General features: G+C 54.2%; 1 protein-coding gene across 1 annotated transcript in view; it reads right to left on the bottom strand.

Moving 5' to 3' along the window:
* Positions 1 to 2,198: 2,198 nt before the first annotated feature.
* DYNC1H1 (dynein cytoplasmic 1 heavy chain 1) overlaps positions 2,199 to 10,446 on the bottom strand; it is an 88,801-nt gene continuing 80,553 nt past the window's right edge. Inside the window, exons 68-78 of the mRNA XM_024231796.3 lie at positions 10,301 to 10,424; positions 10,059 to 10,172; positions 8,761 to 8,931; positions 8,316 to 8,533; positions 8,109 to 8,212; positions 4,996 to 5,207; positions 4,354 to 4,507; positions 3,436 to 3,578; positions 3,136 to 3,304; positions 2,801 to 2,928; positions 2,199 to 2,562 (exon numbers count right to left, since the gene is read on the bottom strand). Coding sequence (XP_024087564.3) covers positions 2,434 to 2,562; positions 2,801 to 2,928; positions 3,136 to 3,304; positions 3,436 to 3,578; positions 4,354 to 4,507; positions 4,996 to 5,207; positions 8,109 to 8,212; positions 8,316 to 8,533; positions 8,761 to 8,931; positions 10,059 to 10,172; positions 10,301 to 10,424 — 1,666 coding nt within the window. The 3' untranslated portion in view covers positions 2,199 to 2,433. The remainder of the gene's footprint in view (positions 2,563 to 2,800; positions 2,929 to 3,135; positions 3,305 to 3,435; positions 3,579 to 4,353; positions 4,508 to 4,995; positions 5,208 to 8,108; positions 8,213 to 8,315; positions 8,534 to 8,760; positions 8,932 to 10,058; positions 10,173 to 10,300; positions 10,425 to 10,446) is intronic.

The following is a 10,446-nucleotide window of genomic DNA, read 5'->3' as shown; positions in this document are numbered from 1 at the left end:
GTGACATGAGCTGTAAGGTGGCTTCCTACGCACTGAAGTCAGAGTCCAGAGGAAGTTCATATAGTAGACGCCCTGTCACCAAAAACCCACATTCTTGTCATAGAAGTGGCCAGCTGGGCCCGTGTCCCTGGAAGCCAAAGATGTGGACACGTAGCCTGAGGACTTGAGGGTGGCAGAGGAGGACCAGACGCCCAGGGCCGCCGAGCCCCTCCTCACTCCCATGGAGCCCCCTGAGACTGGCAGACACGTGCCAAGCAGAGCTCGAGGGGCATAGCCACCACCTAGGTTCGGGAGAGAGAAAAGGGGCCCAGAATCTCCTTCTCCAAGAGGAAGCTGGAGGGCTTCCTTGCAGAGCCTGAGAAAAGGAAGAGGAAGAAGCAGTAGGTGGCCTAATCCAAGGTGAGCAGACTCAGTCCAGGAAGGGGTCCCAGCCCAAGAAGAGCAGGGGCTCTTCTGATCAAAGCTGACGTCGATGCACATAAAAAGTGTTTTCAGGGGCTGGGTGTGGTGGCTTACACTTGTAATCCCAGCATTTTGGGAGGCCAAGGTAGGAGGACCACTTGAGCTCAGGAGTTGAAGACCAGCCCGGGCAACATGGTGAAACCTTGTCTCTACAAAAGATACAAAAATTAGCCGATGTGGTGGTGTGTGTCTGTGGTCCCAGCTGCTCAGAAGGCTGAGGTGGGAGGATCACTTGAGCCCGGGAGGTTGAGGCTGCAGTGAGCCATGATCACGCCACTGCATACCAGCCTGGGCAACCAAGTGAGACCCTGTCTCTAAAAAGAAAAAAAAAGTTTTTAGGGGCTGAACTCAGTGACTCACACCTATAATCCCGGCACTTTGGGAGGCTGAGATAGGAGAAGCCCTTAATGCCAGGAGTTTGAGACCAGCCCAGGGAAAATAGCGAGATGCCATCTCTACAAAAAATACAAAAATTTGGCTAGGCGCAGTGGCTTATGCCTGTCATCCCAGTACTTTGGGAGGATGAGGCAGGAGGATCACTTGAGGCCAGGAGCTTGAGACCGGCCTGGCCAACATGATGAAGCCCTGGCTCTACTAAAAATATAGTAATTAGCTGGGCATGGTGGCGCATGCCTGTAATCCCAGCTACTCAGGAGGCTGAGGCAGGAGGATCACTTGAACCCAGTAGGTGGAGGTTGCAGTGAGCTATCACACCACTGCACTGCAGCCTGGGCAACAAGAGCGAAACTTCATCTCAAAAATAAAATAAAAGACATTGAGATGCCAGAAGCCTGTTTCCACGGGTGTAGCACACCCATTACTTCTAGCACCGTGAACGTGAGATGCAAACAGTCAGCTGTATGGGCCACTGTCATCGTCACCACTGGAAGGTCGTGTGGGAATGGACGTGCTAGGGCACGTGCATGACCACGGGCGGCCATGGGCAACTCCCTTGTCTGGAGCAGAAAACTCCCTTGTCTGGAGCCAAGTCCTGGGGCCCCGGTCAAGAACACAAGCGGCTGGGGGCTGCCCTTTTTTTTTTTTTTCAGCTCACCGCAACCTCTGCCTCCCAGGTTCAAGCAATTCTCCTGCCTCAGCCTCCTGAGTAGCTGGGATTATAGGCATGTGCCACCATGCCCGGCTAATTCTGTATTTTTAGTAGAGACGGGGTTTCTCCATGTTGAGGCTGGTCTTGAACTCCTGACCTCAGGTGATCTGCCCACCTTGGCCTCCCAAAGTGCTGGGATTACAGGCGTGAGCCACCGCGCCCGGCTTTTTTTTTTTCTGAGACAGGGTCTCGCTCTGTCACCCAGGCTGGAGTGCAGTGGTGAGATCACAGCTCACTGCAGCCTCGACCTCTTGGGCTTGGGTGATCGTCCCACCTCAGCCCTCAAGTAGCTGGGACTACAGGCACGCACCACCACACCTGGTTTAATTTCTTGTAGAGACGGGGTCTCACTATGTTGCCGAGGCTGGTCTTTAACTCCCAGACTCCCAAAGTGCTGCGATTAAAGGTGTGAACCACTGTGCCTGGGCCCCAGGGCTTTCAGAGCCACAGCTGGCTGCGTCTGTGTCTGTGAAGGGGCCCCAAGGTCTTCATTCATGAGTGCTGTGGCCGCTCTGGAGCGAACTCATGATGAAAGTGAGGCGGGGAGGGGCATGGCTGCTGTGGGCTGCCCGGAAGGCAAGGCTCTGTGCCCTGGGACGAAAGCGGAGACAGAAGAGGCGGAGCCGGCTCATGCTTAGTGTTTTATTTCCTCAAAGGAGCCACGCCATTGGCCTTCCCAACTACCTCCTGGTATCCTTCCAATTTCCACCACTCCCAACCGTCACATTCCATTCAGCTTCCTCCAACCTCAGCCCAACCACTTTCTTTGCGCAAGCTCAGACCTTCCAAATATTTTAAAAATGAATAAATGTTAAATACCAACTTTCACTATTACAGAAAGGGGTAGCTAGAAAAGTTTAATTCTACTCTGTGCACAAGACCGCGACACCCCGCTCGTAGAAGCTGCGAGGATCCTCCTTTGTAGCAATTTCGAAGTCGACGGTGAAGATGAGGTCTGCACGGGTGAAGTTCAGGTACACGGGTAAGGTCACCTGCAGGAGACGCAGAGGGGTTTACTGGTGGCTTAAGGAAAAAGTAAGAAAACTGGAAGACTGCCCGGGACAGCTGATGGGGCCCGGCAAGGAGAGGTTTGGACAGGTGTGAAATGGATTTCCTCTGTGAACCTCATTTCCCGTTCCAAGTGGAACCCAGGCATAGAAGAGGAGCCGCCTCTGCCCTTGTTACCGCAGGGGCCCTGCAGAACGCCCGGGAAAGGCAGTGCCTCCTTACCACACTGGCCTTCTTCTCGGTGTTTGTCTGCTTGACCCAGCGCAGCTGCGTCAGGGGAAGGGCGGTTGAGATGGCGTTGGACAGTGACAGCTTGTTGTTGTTGCACGTGGCCCCTTGAAGTTTCAAACCTGTGAGGCAGAAGCCAAAACCCAGGCTGAGGTGAACACAACAGCCACGCAAACCCCGGTCACAGGGCGCCCAGAGGCTGACAAACACGGCGGCTCCACCCAACCACCAGCCGGTCACCGTAAGTGCATGTATCTGGGAACAATGGTCTCAGGCCACCGAGGTCACCGGCAAAGAAGAGCCAGTATTTTCTGTGAGACTCCACTCACCCGTGACTCCAAAGCTGCAAGCGTCAAGGGTGGCGCCCTGTGAGGTGGTGACGTTGACTTCCAGGCAGAGCTCCTCCAGGGACCAGCTGTTGGCCTGGGCCACGTACTGCCTAGTGGCAGTGATGTACGCCTCAGGCACGAACAGGCCACCCAGGCACACGTGGATGTTCTGTGGAAAGCAGCAGCCCCCAGGGGAAGGAGCTCAGGTCAGACCTGGGCCCTGTGTTTGTCCCCAGAGCCACTCCCACCCCAGCCCAGGATAGCTGCTGACCACCCCAGACTCGTCAGGAGCGCCTTCACCTTTAGCTCCTTGGCGCCACCAGACGCAGCCGCCAGTGAAATGTTCTGCAGCTGTTTGATCCTCTCGCTGAAGTCGGACACCCACTGGATGACGGTCATGCCGGCAGGCACCGTGTAGTGGGACCAGCTCCGAGGCAAGATCCCTGCAGCCAAAGCACACAGAGCCCAGGGCGTCAGCTCTCACAACTCACCCAGCACAGATGGGACAAATCTGCAAGTGCTCCGGCATCCTGGCTGCCCACACAGGCGGCTGGCGGCTCCACCTACTGCCTTTCCCAGGCTGCGCGTTATGCCCCTGGCGCCGCCCTCACCACATCTGCTCTAGCTCAGGCTGGTCCAGAGCATGTCTCAGAACCGTGCAGTTTCTAGGGTCAAATTAGTCCAGGTGTGTCTTTCTGGAGGACCATAATCACATTCAAGTAAAACCGCAGCTAAAAACTCATGTCACACAAGTGGCTCAGTGTTCCTGGCGATTAGGGCTTTTGGGGCAAATAGGAGGATGCTGGGGGCTCCCCACAACTTTGGATGAGCCCCCCATGCCTGCCTGCCCCTGCTTTTCCACTGTCCTGGGGGACACCCATTCTTCACAGACCGTAACCTACTACTGTCTGTCACCATCCTGGACCACCACATTCCCCATTCACTGTCTTGGAAGACCCCTAAAAAACTGCAGAAGTTGTGTAAAGATTTTGGTCGACATTCAGTGAACCAGCAGAGAAGAAAAACAAATTCTTCAGCATTTCTAAGCCCCTCCCCCTCCCCCCGCCCACCTTGAGGGTAAGAGCACAGAGCTGCTCTCAGAGGGAAGCTCCCACAGGCCTGGCTGTCCGCACGTGATGCTGTGTGGCTGGGCTGGGTCGTGGCCCCAGGCCAAGGTGCCCGCCGGAGGCCACACCACGAGTTCGGCCTCTCACGCACCTTTCACCAGCTCGTTGATCAGCGTGCGCAAGTAGTTGGTCTGCTTCTTCTTTCCTTCGCACACCTGGACGACATCCGCAAGGTCCTGGCGAACGTCCTGAAGCAGCTTCGCACCCATCTTCACTTCTCTCTCAAAGAACCTGAACAGAGGATCCTAAAATCGTTCAAAAGGGTGAAGAGAAGTTAGGAAGAGGTCCCTTCTCCAGCGTAAAGGTCAAACAGAAGTAACTCGGCCTCCGGTGAGAGCCCCAGAGCTTCCGAACTGTCCAGGGTCACGGACAGCTTTGGCAGAGCATGACTTGGAACCGAACTTGTGTGAAGCTGAGGCTGCTCAGAAACCCGCTGAGGCCCCTGCCTGAGTTGCAGCTCTCGGGGCTCTCTAGGGAGGAAGGGCTGCGGCTGCTTGCTGTGGAAGCTGTCTGCCTATCTCATAATCTTCTGGAGTGTTTTCAGTCCATTTCAAAAGGGCCAACTCATCTTGCCCAATGCCTGGGCTCAGCTGGACACCTGCCCTGAGGTGACACCGGTTTGAGTATGTTCTGTCCGGCACAATGGAACCAATGGTCCACGGAACAATGGTCCGTGACCATACCCAGCACCTGGGACCTTGAGACCTGGCCAGCCCACCACCCTCTCAGCTACCTTGATATTCTCCACAGTGCGCTTGAGGTGGCTCAGCGTCTGGGGGATGAGGTGGAGCCAGTTGGACGCGGTGGTGTGCAGCGTCCGCATCCAGGCAGGGCGCCCGTCGGATGTAGAGTCTGTCCTCGTCTTCTTCTCGGTCTCTGCATAGGCCAGGTCGTCCTCATCCTCCAACATCTGCATCTTCAGCATCTTACTGATCATGTCCACCCCTGGGCCACAGTCCCACAGTCGCAGCAGGAGGGAGGGAGGGGACGGGCAAGAAATCACAGAGGGAAAAGGGACTTGAATGTAAAGCCACATGGTGAGTGAGTCCACACTGGGAACTGCAGCAAAATCTGGAAGGTGCTCAGCCGTGTGTACATATATATATATATATATATATTTTTTTTTTTTTTTTTTTTTTTTTGAGACGGAGTCTCACTCTGTCACCCAGACTGGAGTGCAGTGGCGTGACCTTGGCTCACTGCAACCTCTTCCTCCTGGGTTCAAGCGGTTCTCCTGACTCAGGCTCCCAAGTAGCTGGGATTACAGGCATGCGGCACCGCACCTGGCTAATTTTTTCTTGTATTTTTAGTGTAGACAGGGTTTCACCATGCTGGCCAGGCTGGTCTTGAACTCCTGACCTCAGGTGATCTGCTCGCTTCAGCCTCCCAAAGTGCTGGGATTACAGGCATAAGCCACCACACCTGGTCAGTCATATATGTTTTTAAAGCACAGACAATGGCCTGACCAGAAAGCTAAGGAGACAAATACAGAAGAAGAATTACCAGGTCAAGTACATGACTATTAAAACTGACCCAGCAAGACACCCACAGTGGCTCATGCCCACAATCCCAGCACTGTGGGAGGCTGAAACGGGAGCATCTCTAGAGCTCAGGGGTTCAAGACTAGCCTGGGCAACATAGTGAGACCCTCATCTCTACAAAAAATTAGGCAGGTGTGGTGGTGGCACCTGTGGTCCCAGCTACTTGGAAGGCTGAGGTGGGGGGATCGTTTGAGCCCAGAAAGCTGAGGTTGCAGTGAGCTGTGATTGCACCACTGCACTCCAGTCTGAGTGACAGAGCAAGACTCAGTCTCAAAGCAAAACAAAAAAACAGAACCAGCAGCCTGAGTCCAAAGACTCAAGGCTCTTCAGGACCCAGGGTTTGGGTTCACTGTGAGACCTGGGTCAAGCCCCGGCCCACTTTGAGCCCGACCATGAATGAGTGGGTGCTCGAGAAGGGCTCCAGGAAGGGGTGCCACCTGCCCTCTTAACTCAGAAAACTGGTCACCACAGTGTCCCTTGGCCTGTGACTGCCACCATGTGGCTGGGATTACCCTGAGCCTTGTGGTGCCTGCAGTGTGCTCTGGCCTCGCCCAGCTCACCTGGCTTTCCCTCCAGACCCGCCCAGATCACCTGGCTTTCCCTCCCGATTCTGTCCTGTTAACCAGCTGTGAGCTTCACCAATGCCCTTGTCTTCTTAGCTTTTCGTGACTTTTTCCCGTAACAAAAAGTTGAGATTTGATCAGCTGCTGTCAACCCCACGTGTTGTGCTTGGAGGCTTTGTGAAGGCCAATTGCGGGCCCGTCCCTAGTCCTGATAGAGTGCGTCTGGGCAGGGCCTGGGAACCTGTATTTCTTTCTTTCTTTCTTTTGACAAAGTCTTCCTCTGTCACCCAGGCTGGAGTGCAGTGGCACCATCTCGGCTCACTGCAAGCTCTGCCTCCCGGGTTCATGCCATTCTCCTGCCTCAGCCTCCTGAGTAGCTGGGACTACAGGTGCCCGCCACCATACCCGGCTAATTTTTTTTTGTATTTTTAGTAGAGACGGGGTTTCACCGTGTTAGCCAGGATGGTCTCCATCTCCTGACCTCGTGATCCGCCCACCTCGGCCTCCCAAAGTGCTGGGATTACAGGCTTGAGCCACCGCGCCTGGCTGGGAACCTGCATTTCTAAGAAGTTCTGGGGAGGCTGCTGCTGCTGCTGGTTTGGGAGCCACACTGTGAGATCCACTGGGGTAGAGAATTTCTTAGCTCCCTTCTGGCTCACAGCACTTGAAGTCTTAAAAAACATCTTGTAAGTGAAAAGGAAAAAAAGACTGCTAAAAAATTCTAGGGAAGATGAATCGTTTTAAAAAAATCACTTAATATCAGGTACTTTTCAACTTTTGAAGAAAAAAAAAAAGAAACTTATTTTCTTTTTCTTTTTTTGAGACAGAGTCTTGCTCTGTTGCCCAAGCTGGAGTGCAATGGCGCGTACTCGGCTCACTGAAACCTCTGCCTCCTGGGTTCAAGAGATTCTTCTGCTTCAGCCTCCCGAGTAGCTGGGATTACAGGCACCCACCACCACACCCAGCTAATTTTTGTATTTTTTGTAGAGATGGGATTTTACCATGTTGGCCAGGCTGGTCTCGAACTCCTGACCTCAGGTGATTCATCCACCTCGGCCTCCCAAAGTGCTGGAATTACAGGCGTGAGCCACTGCGCCTGGCCTTTTTTATTTTTTATTTTCTTTGAGACAGAGTCTCACTCTGTTGCCCAGGCTAGAGTAGAGTGACGCGATCTCGGCTCACTGCAACCTCCACCTCCCAAGTTCAAATGATTCTCCTGCCTCAGCCTCCTGAGTAGCTGGGATTACAGGTGCCTGCCACCACGCCCACCTAATTTTTGTATTTTTAGTAGAGACGGGGTTTTGCCATGTTGACCAGGCTGGTCTGGAAATCCTAACCTCGAGTGATCTGCCCGCCTTGGCCTCCCAAAGTGCTGGGATTATAGGTGTGAGCCAGTGTGCCCAGCCAGTAACTGCTTTTCAATATGAGATGATAATCTAAATGTTATTTCTAGGCTCATTTACATAAATATCAGGCCTTTTCTCTAAAACTGAGTTGATGCTGCAGAAAAGATCCCTGTTAGAGCCAGTTCTTTCCTCTGCCTCCCCTTGGAGTGGAGCTAGGAGCAGCTGGAGACTGGCAGGAAGGCCGAGGCTGACAGAGCCACACCCAGCATAACCAGGGAGGGCCCTGGGACAGCAGCACACACTCACTCTGCGTGTGGGGACCCTCGCCACCCACCCCGCGTGAGGGAAGGACCCTCGTCACCCACCCCGCGTGTGGGGAGGATCCTCGTTACCTACCCTGTGTGGTAAGGAGGACTCTCTCGGCGTTGTTGGGCAGGCCCAGCCAGGAGGGCGTCTGGGTGTCGGGGAGCAACTCCACCCACTGCACAAACTCCTCTCGCCTAGAAAACCAGTGCATTTGGAAATGATGTCAGGGGTCACCTCTGAGTGACACCAGATGCCCTGACGTCACAGCTGTCTCCCTTCCAGCAGGCAGCAGCATACCTGATGCCATCTGGCATTTGAATGTCTTTATGCCCGTCGACCTTGCATGCCAGCTTAAACTCACTGTCGAAACTCCTGGTTGTGAACAGGCGCTCCAGGAAGGTGTTGAGCAGACGCTGGTCAAACTCGTTGTCCACGCGCCCGCCATAAATGGACTGGGCCATTAAGGTCTTTAGTGCAGACCACGGGATCTTATCCGGCGAGATGTTCTGCCTGCCCTGGGGGAGGAAAAGCAGGGTTCGTGTGTGTGGTCGGAGGCGGGCAGGCCCAGGGCTTCCTTTCGAGGGGCACAGCTTTTCTCCTCACTCCCCATGCCAGCTGGGCTTTGGCGGTCACGAGGGGTCAGCTCGCTCTTCCACGCAGAGTCTGGCCTCTCAGCACCACGCCCTGCGGCATCCTTCCCGGGTACATGTCCGCTGCCTGTCCTGGCATGGCCCACACTTGCCTTGGCCGTGTCATCCAGCCACGTGTCCACCGTATCGCAAGCTGACCGCAGGTCAGACTCTCCAAACTCATACTTCTTTGACCACCCCAGTGGTGCGTATCGTAAGCGTTCTTGGATGATCGCATGGAACCAGGCCAGCAGGAAGTACAAGCGGGCACGCTCATTGGGAGACTGGTGAGGAAAGTGACCAAGCACAGAGTCATTAGAAAACAGCACTTCGCCAAGATCAGCGCAGATGCCAGGTCAGCCAAAGCTTTACAAAGAGCTCTCCACATCCTGACGATGGCAGCAGATTCACACGAGTGCTGTTGCTAGGAGAAAAGTATGCCAACTTTTCTATTAATAGACATGTCATCCAATGAGACCATCAGAGAATTTATTCAGCCAGTAAGAAATCTAGAGAAAACAGAGTTTCTAAGAATGTCAGAAAAGGTGAATGTGGCACAAAATAGAACAGAATTGACAGAACGAACCCCCTGCCACAATCCCCCTCCTCTCGCCCAAGAGTTTGGGTCTTCACTTGGCGCCTGGGAAGGTTCTGCTTGGTCTCGGGGGCCTGTGCTGGGGGAGAGGAGACTGCCTGCCACCGGGGGACACAGCTCTGAGTCCCAGCTTCTCTGTGGGCATCTCTGCTCTTCTAGGACCTCATCACACCCCATAATCAAACATGGCTTTTACTTTTCAACCTGCTCACAGGAAGGAAATTTTATATAGAGAGACACGATCTACGTTGCCCAGACAGGTCTTTTTTTTTTTTTTTTTGAGATGGTGTCTTGCTCTTTCGCCCAGGCTGGAGTGCAGTGACGTGATCTCAGCTCACTGCCAACCTCTGCCTCCCGGGTTCAAGCGATTCTCCTGCCTCAGCCTCCCCAGTAGCTGGGATTACAGGCATCCACCACCACGCCTGGCTAATTTTTTACATTTCTAGTAGAGACGGAGTTTCACCATGTTGGCCATGCTGGTCTCGAACTCCTGACCTCAAGTGATCTGCCCACCTCGGCCTCCCAAAGTGCAGGGATTACAGGAGTGAGCCACCACACCTGGCCTGCCCAGACAGTCTTGAACTCCTGGGCTCAAGTGATCATCCCACCTCAACCTTCCAAAGTGCTAGGATTACCAGTGTGAGCCAAGGTGCCTGTCCATGGAAGGAAATTTTACCCATGGCTGAAAAGCAAAAGCAGCTGTGCAGTTCACCACATGGCACTTCCGGGGGCCCCAGAGACCCACTTCTGCATTTGGTGATGGGACTGGGCTTTGGCTTCTATGGAGAAAGCATACCAGGAGGACAAGGTACTTACCTTGCATATCCGTGAGACGGGAATGCTGCTGAACGTCCTCAGCATGTTGGCCTTCACCCCTGGCGGTGGCTCAAACACAAAGATGCGACCCGCACGGAGCAGATTCACAGGTACCTAAGGGAGAGCGCCGTTCCCGTTATGGCTCGGGTGTGGCTGCGGGCGCCTGTTCAATTCCACCACACACGTGCCAACAGGACAGTGCCAGGCCAGCCTGCAACGTCTCCACTCCTTCAACCACCCACCTTGGGGTTGATCTCCATGGTGAGGAAGAGTCGGAAGCAGGCATGCGGCTGCAGGGAATGCAGCTTCTTCTCCAGCTGCATCAGCCACCCTGGGGCCAGATGCACATTCTTCAGCATCACCCACCTGCACACACAAAGTGAGAGTC

Source organism: Pongo abelii, chromosome 15 (genome assembly GCF_028885655.2).
Source record: "Pongo abelii isolate AG06213 chromosome 15, NHGRI_mPonAbe1-v2.0_pri, whole genome shotgun sequence".
In the NCBI taxonomy this organism is placed as follows: domain Eukaryota; kingdom Metazoa; phylum Chordata; class Mammalia; order Primates; family Hominidae; genus Pongo; species Pongo abelii.
The sequence above is the reverse complement of the archived record's forward strand: the minus strand, read 5'-3'. Positions and strand labels throughout refer to the sequence as shown.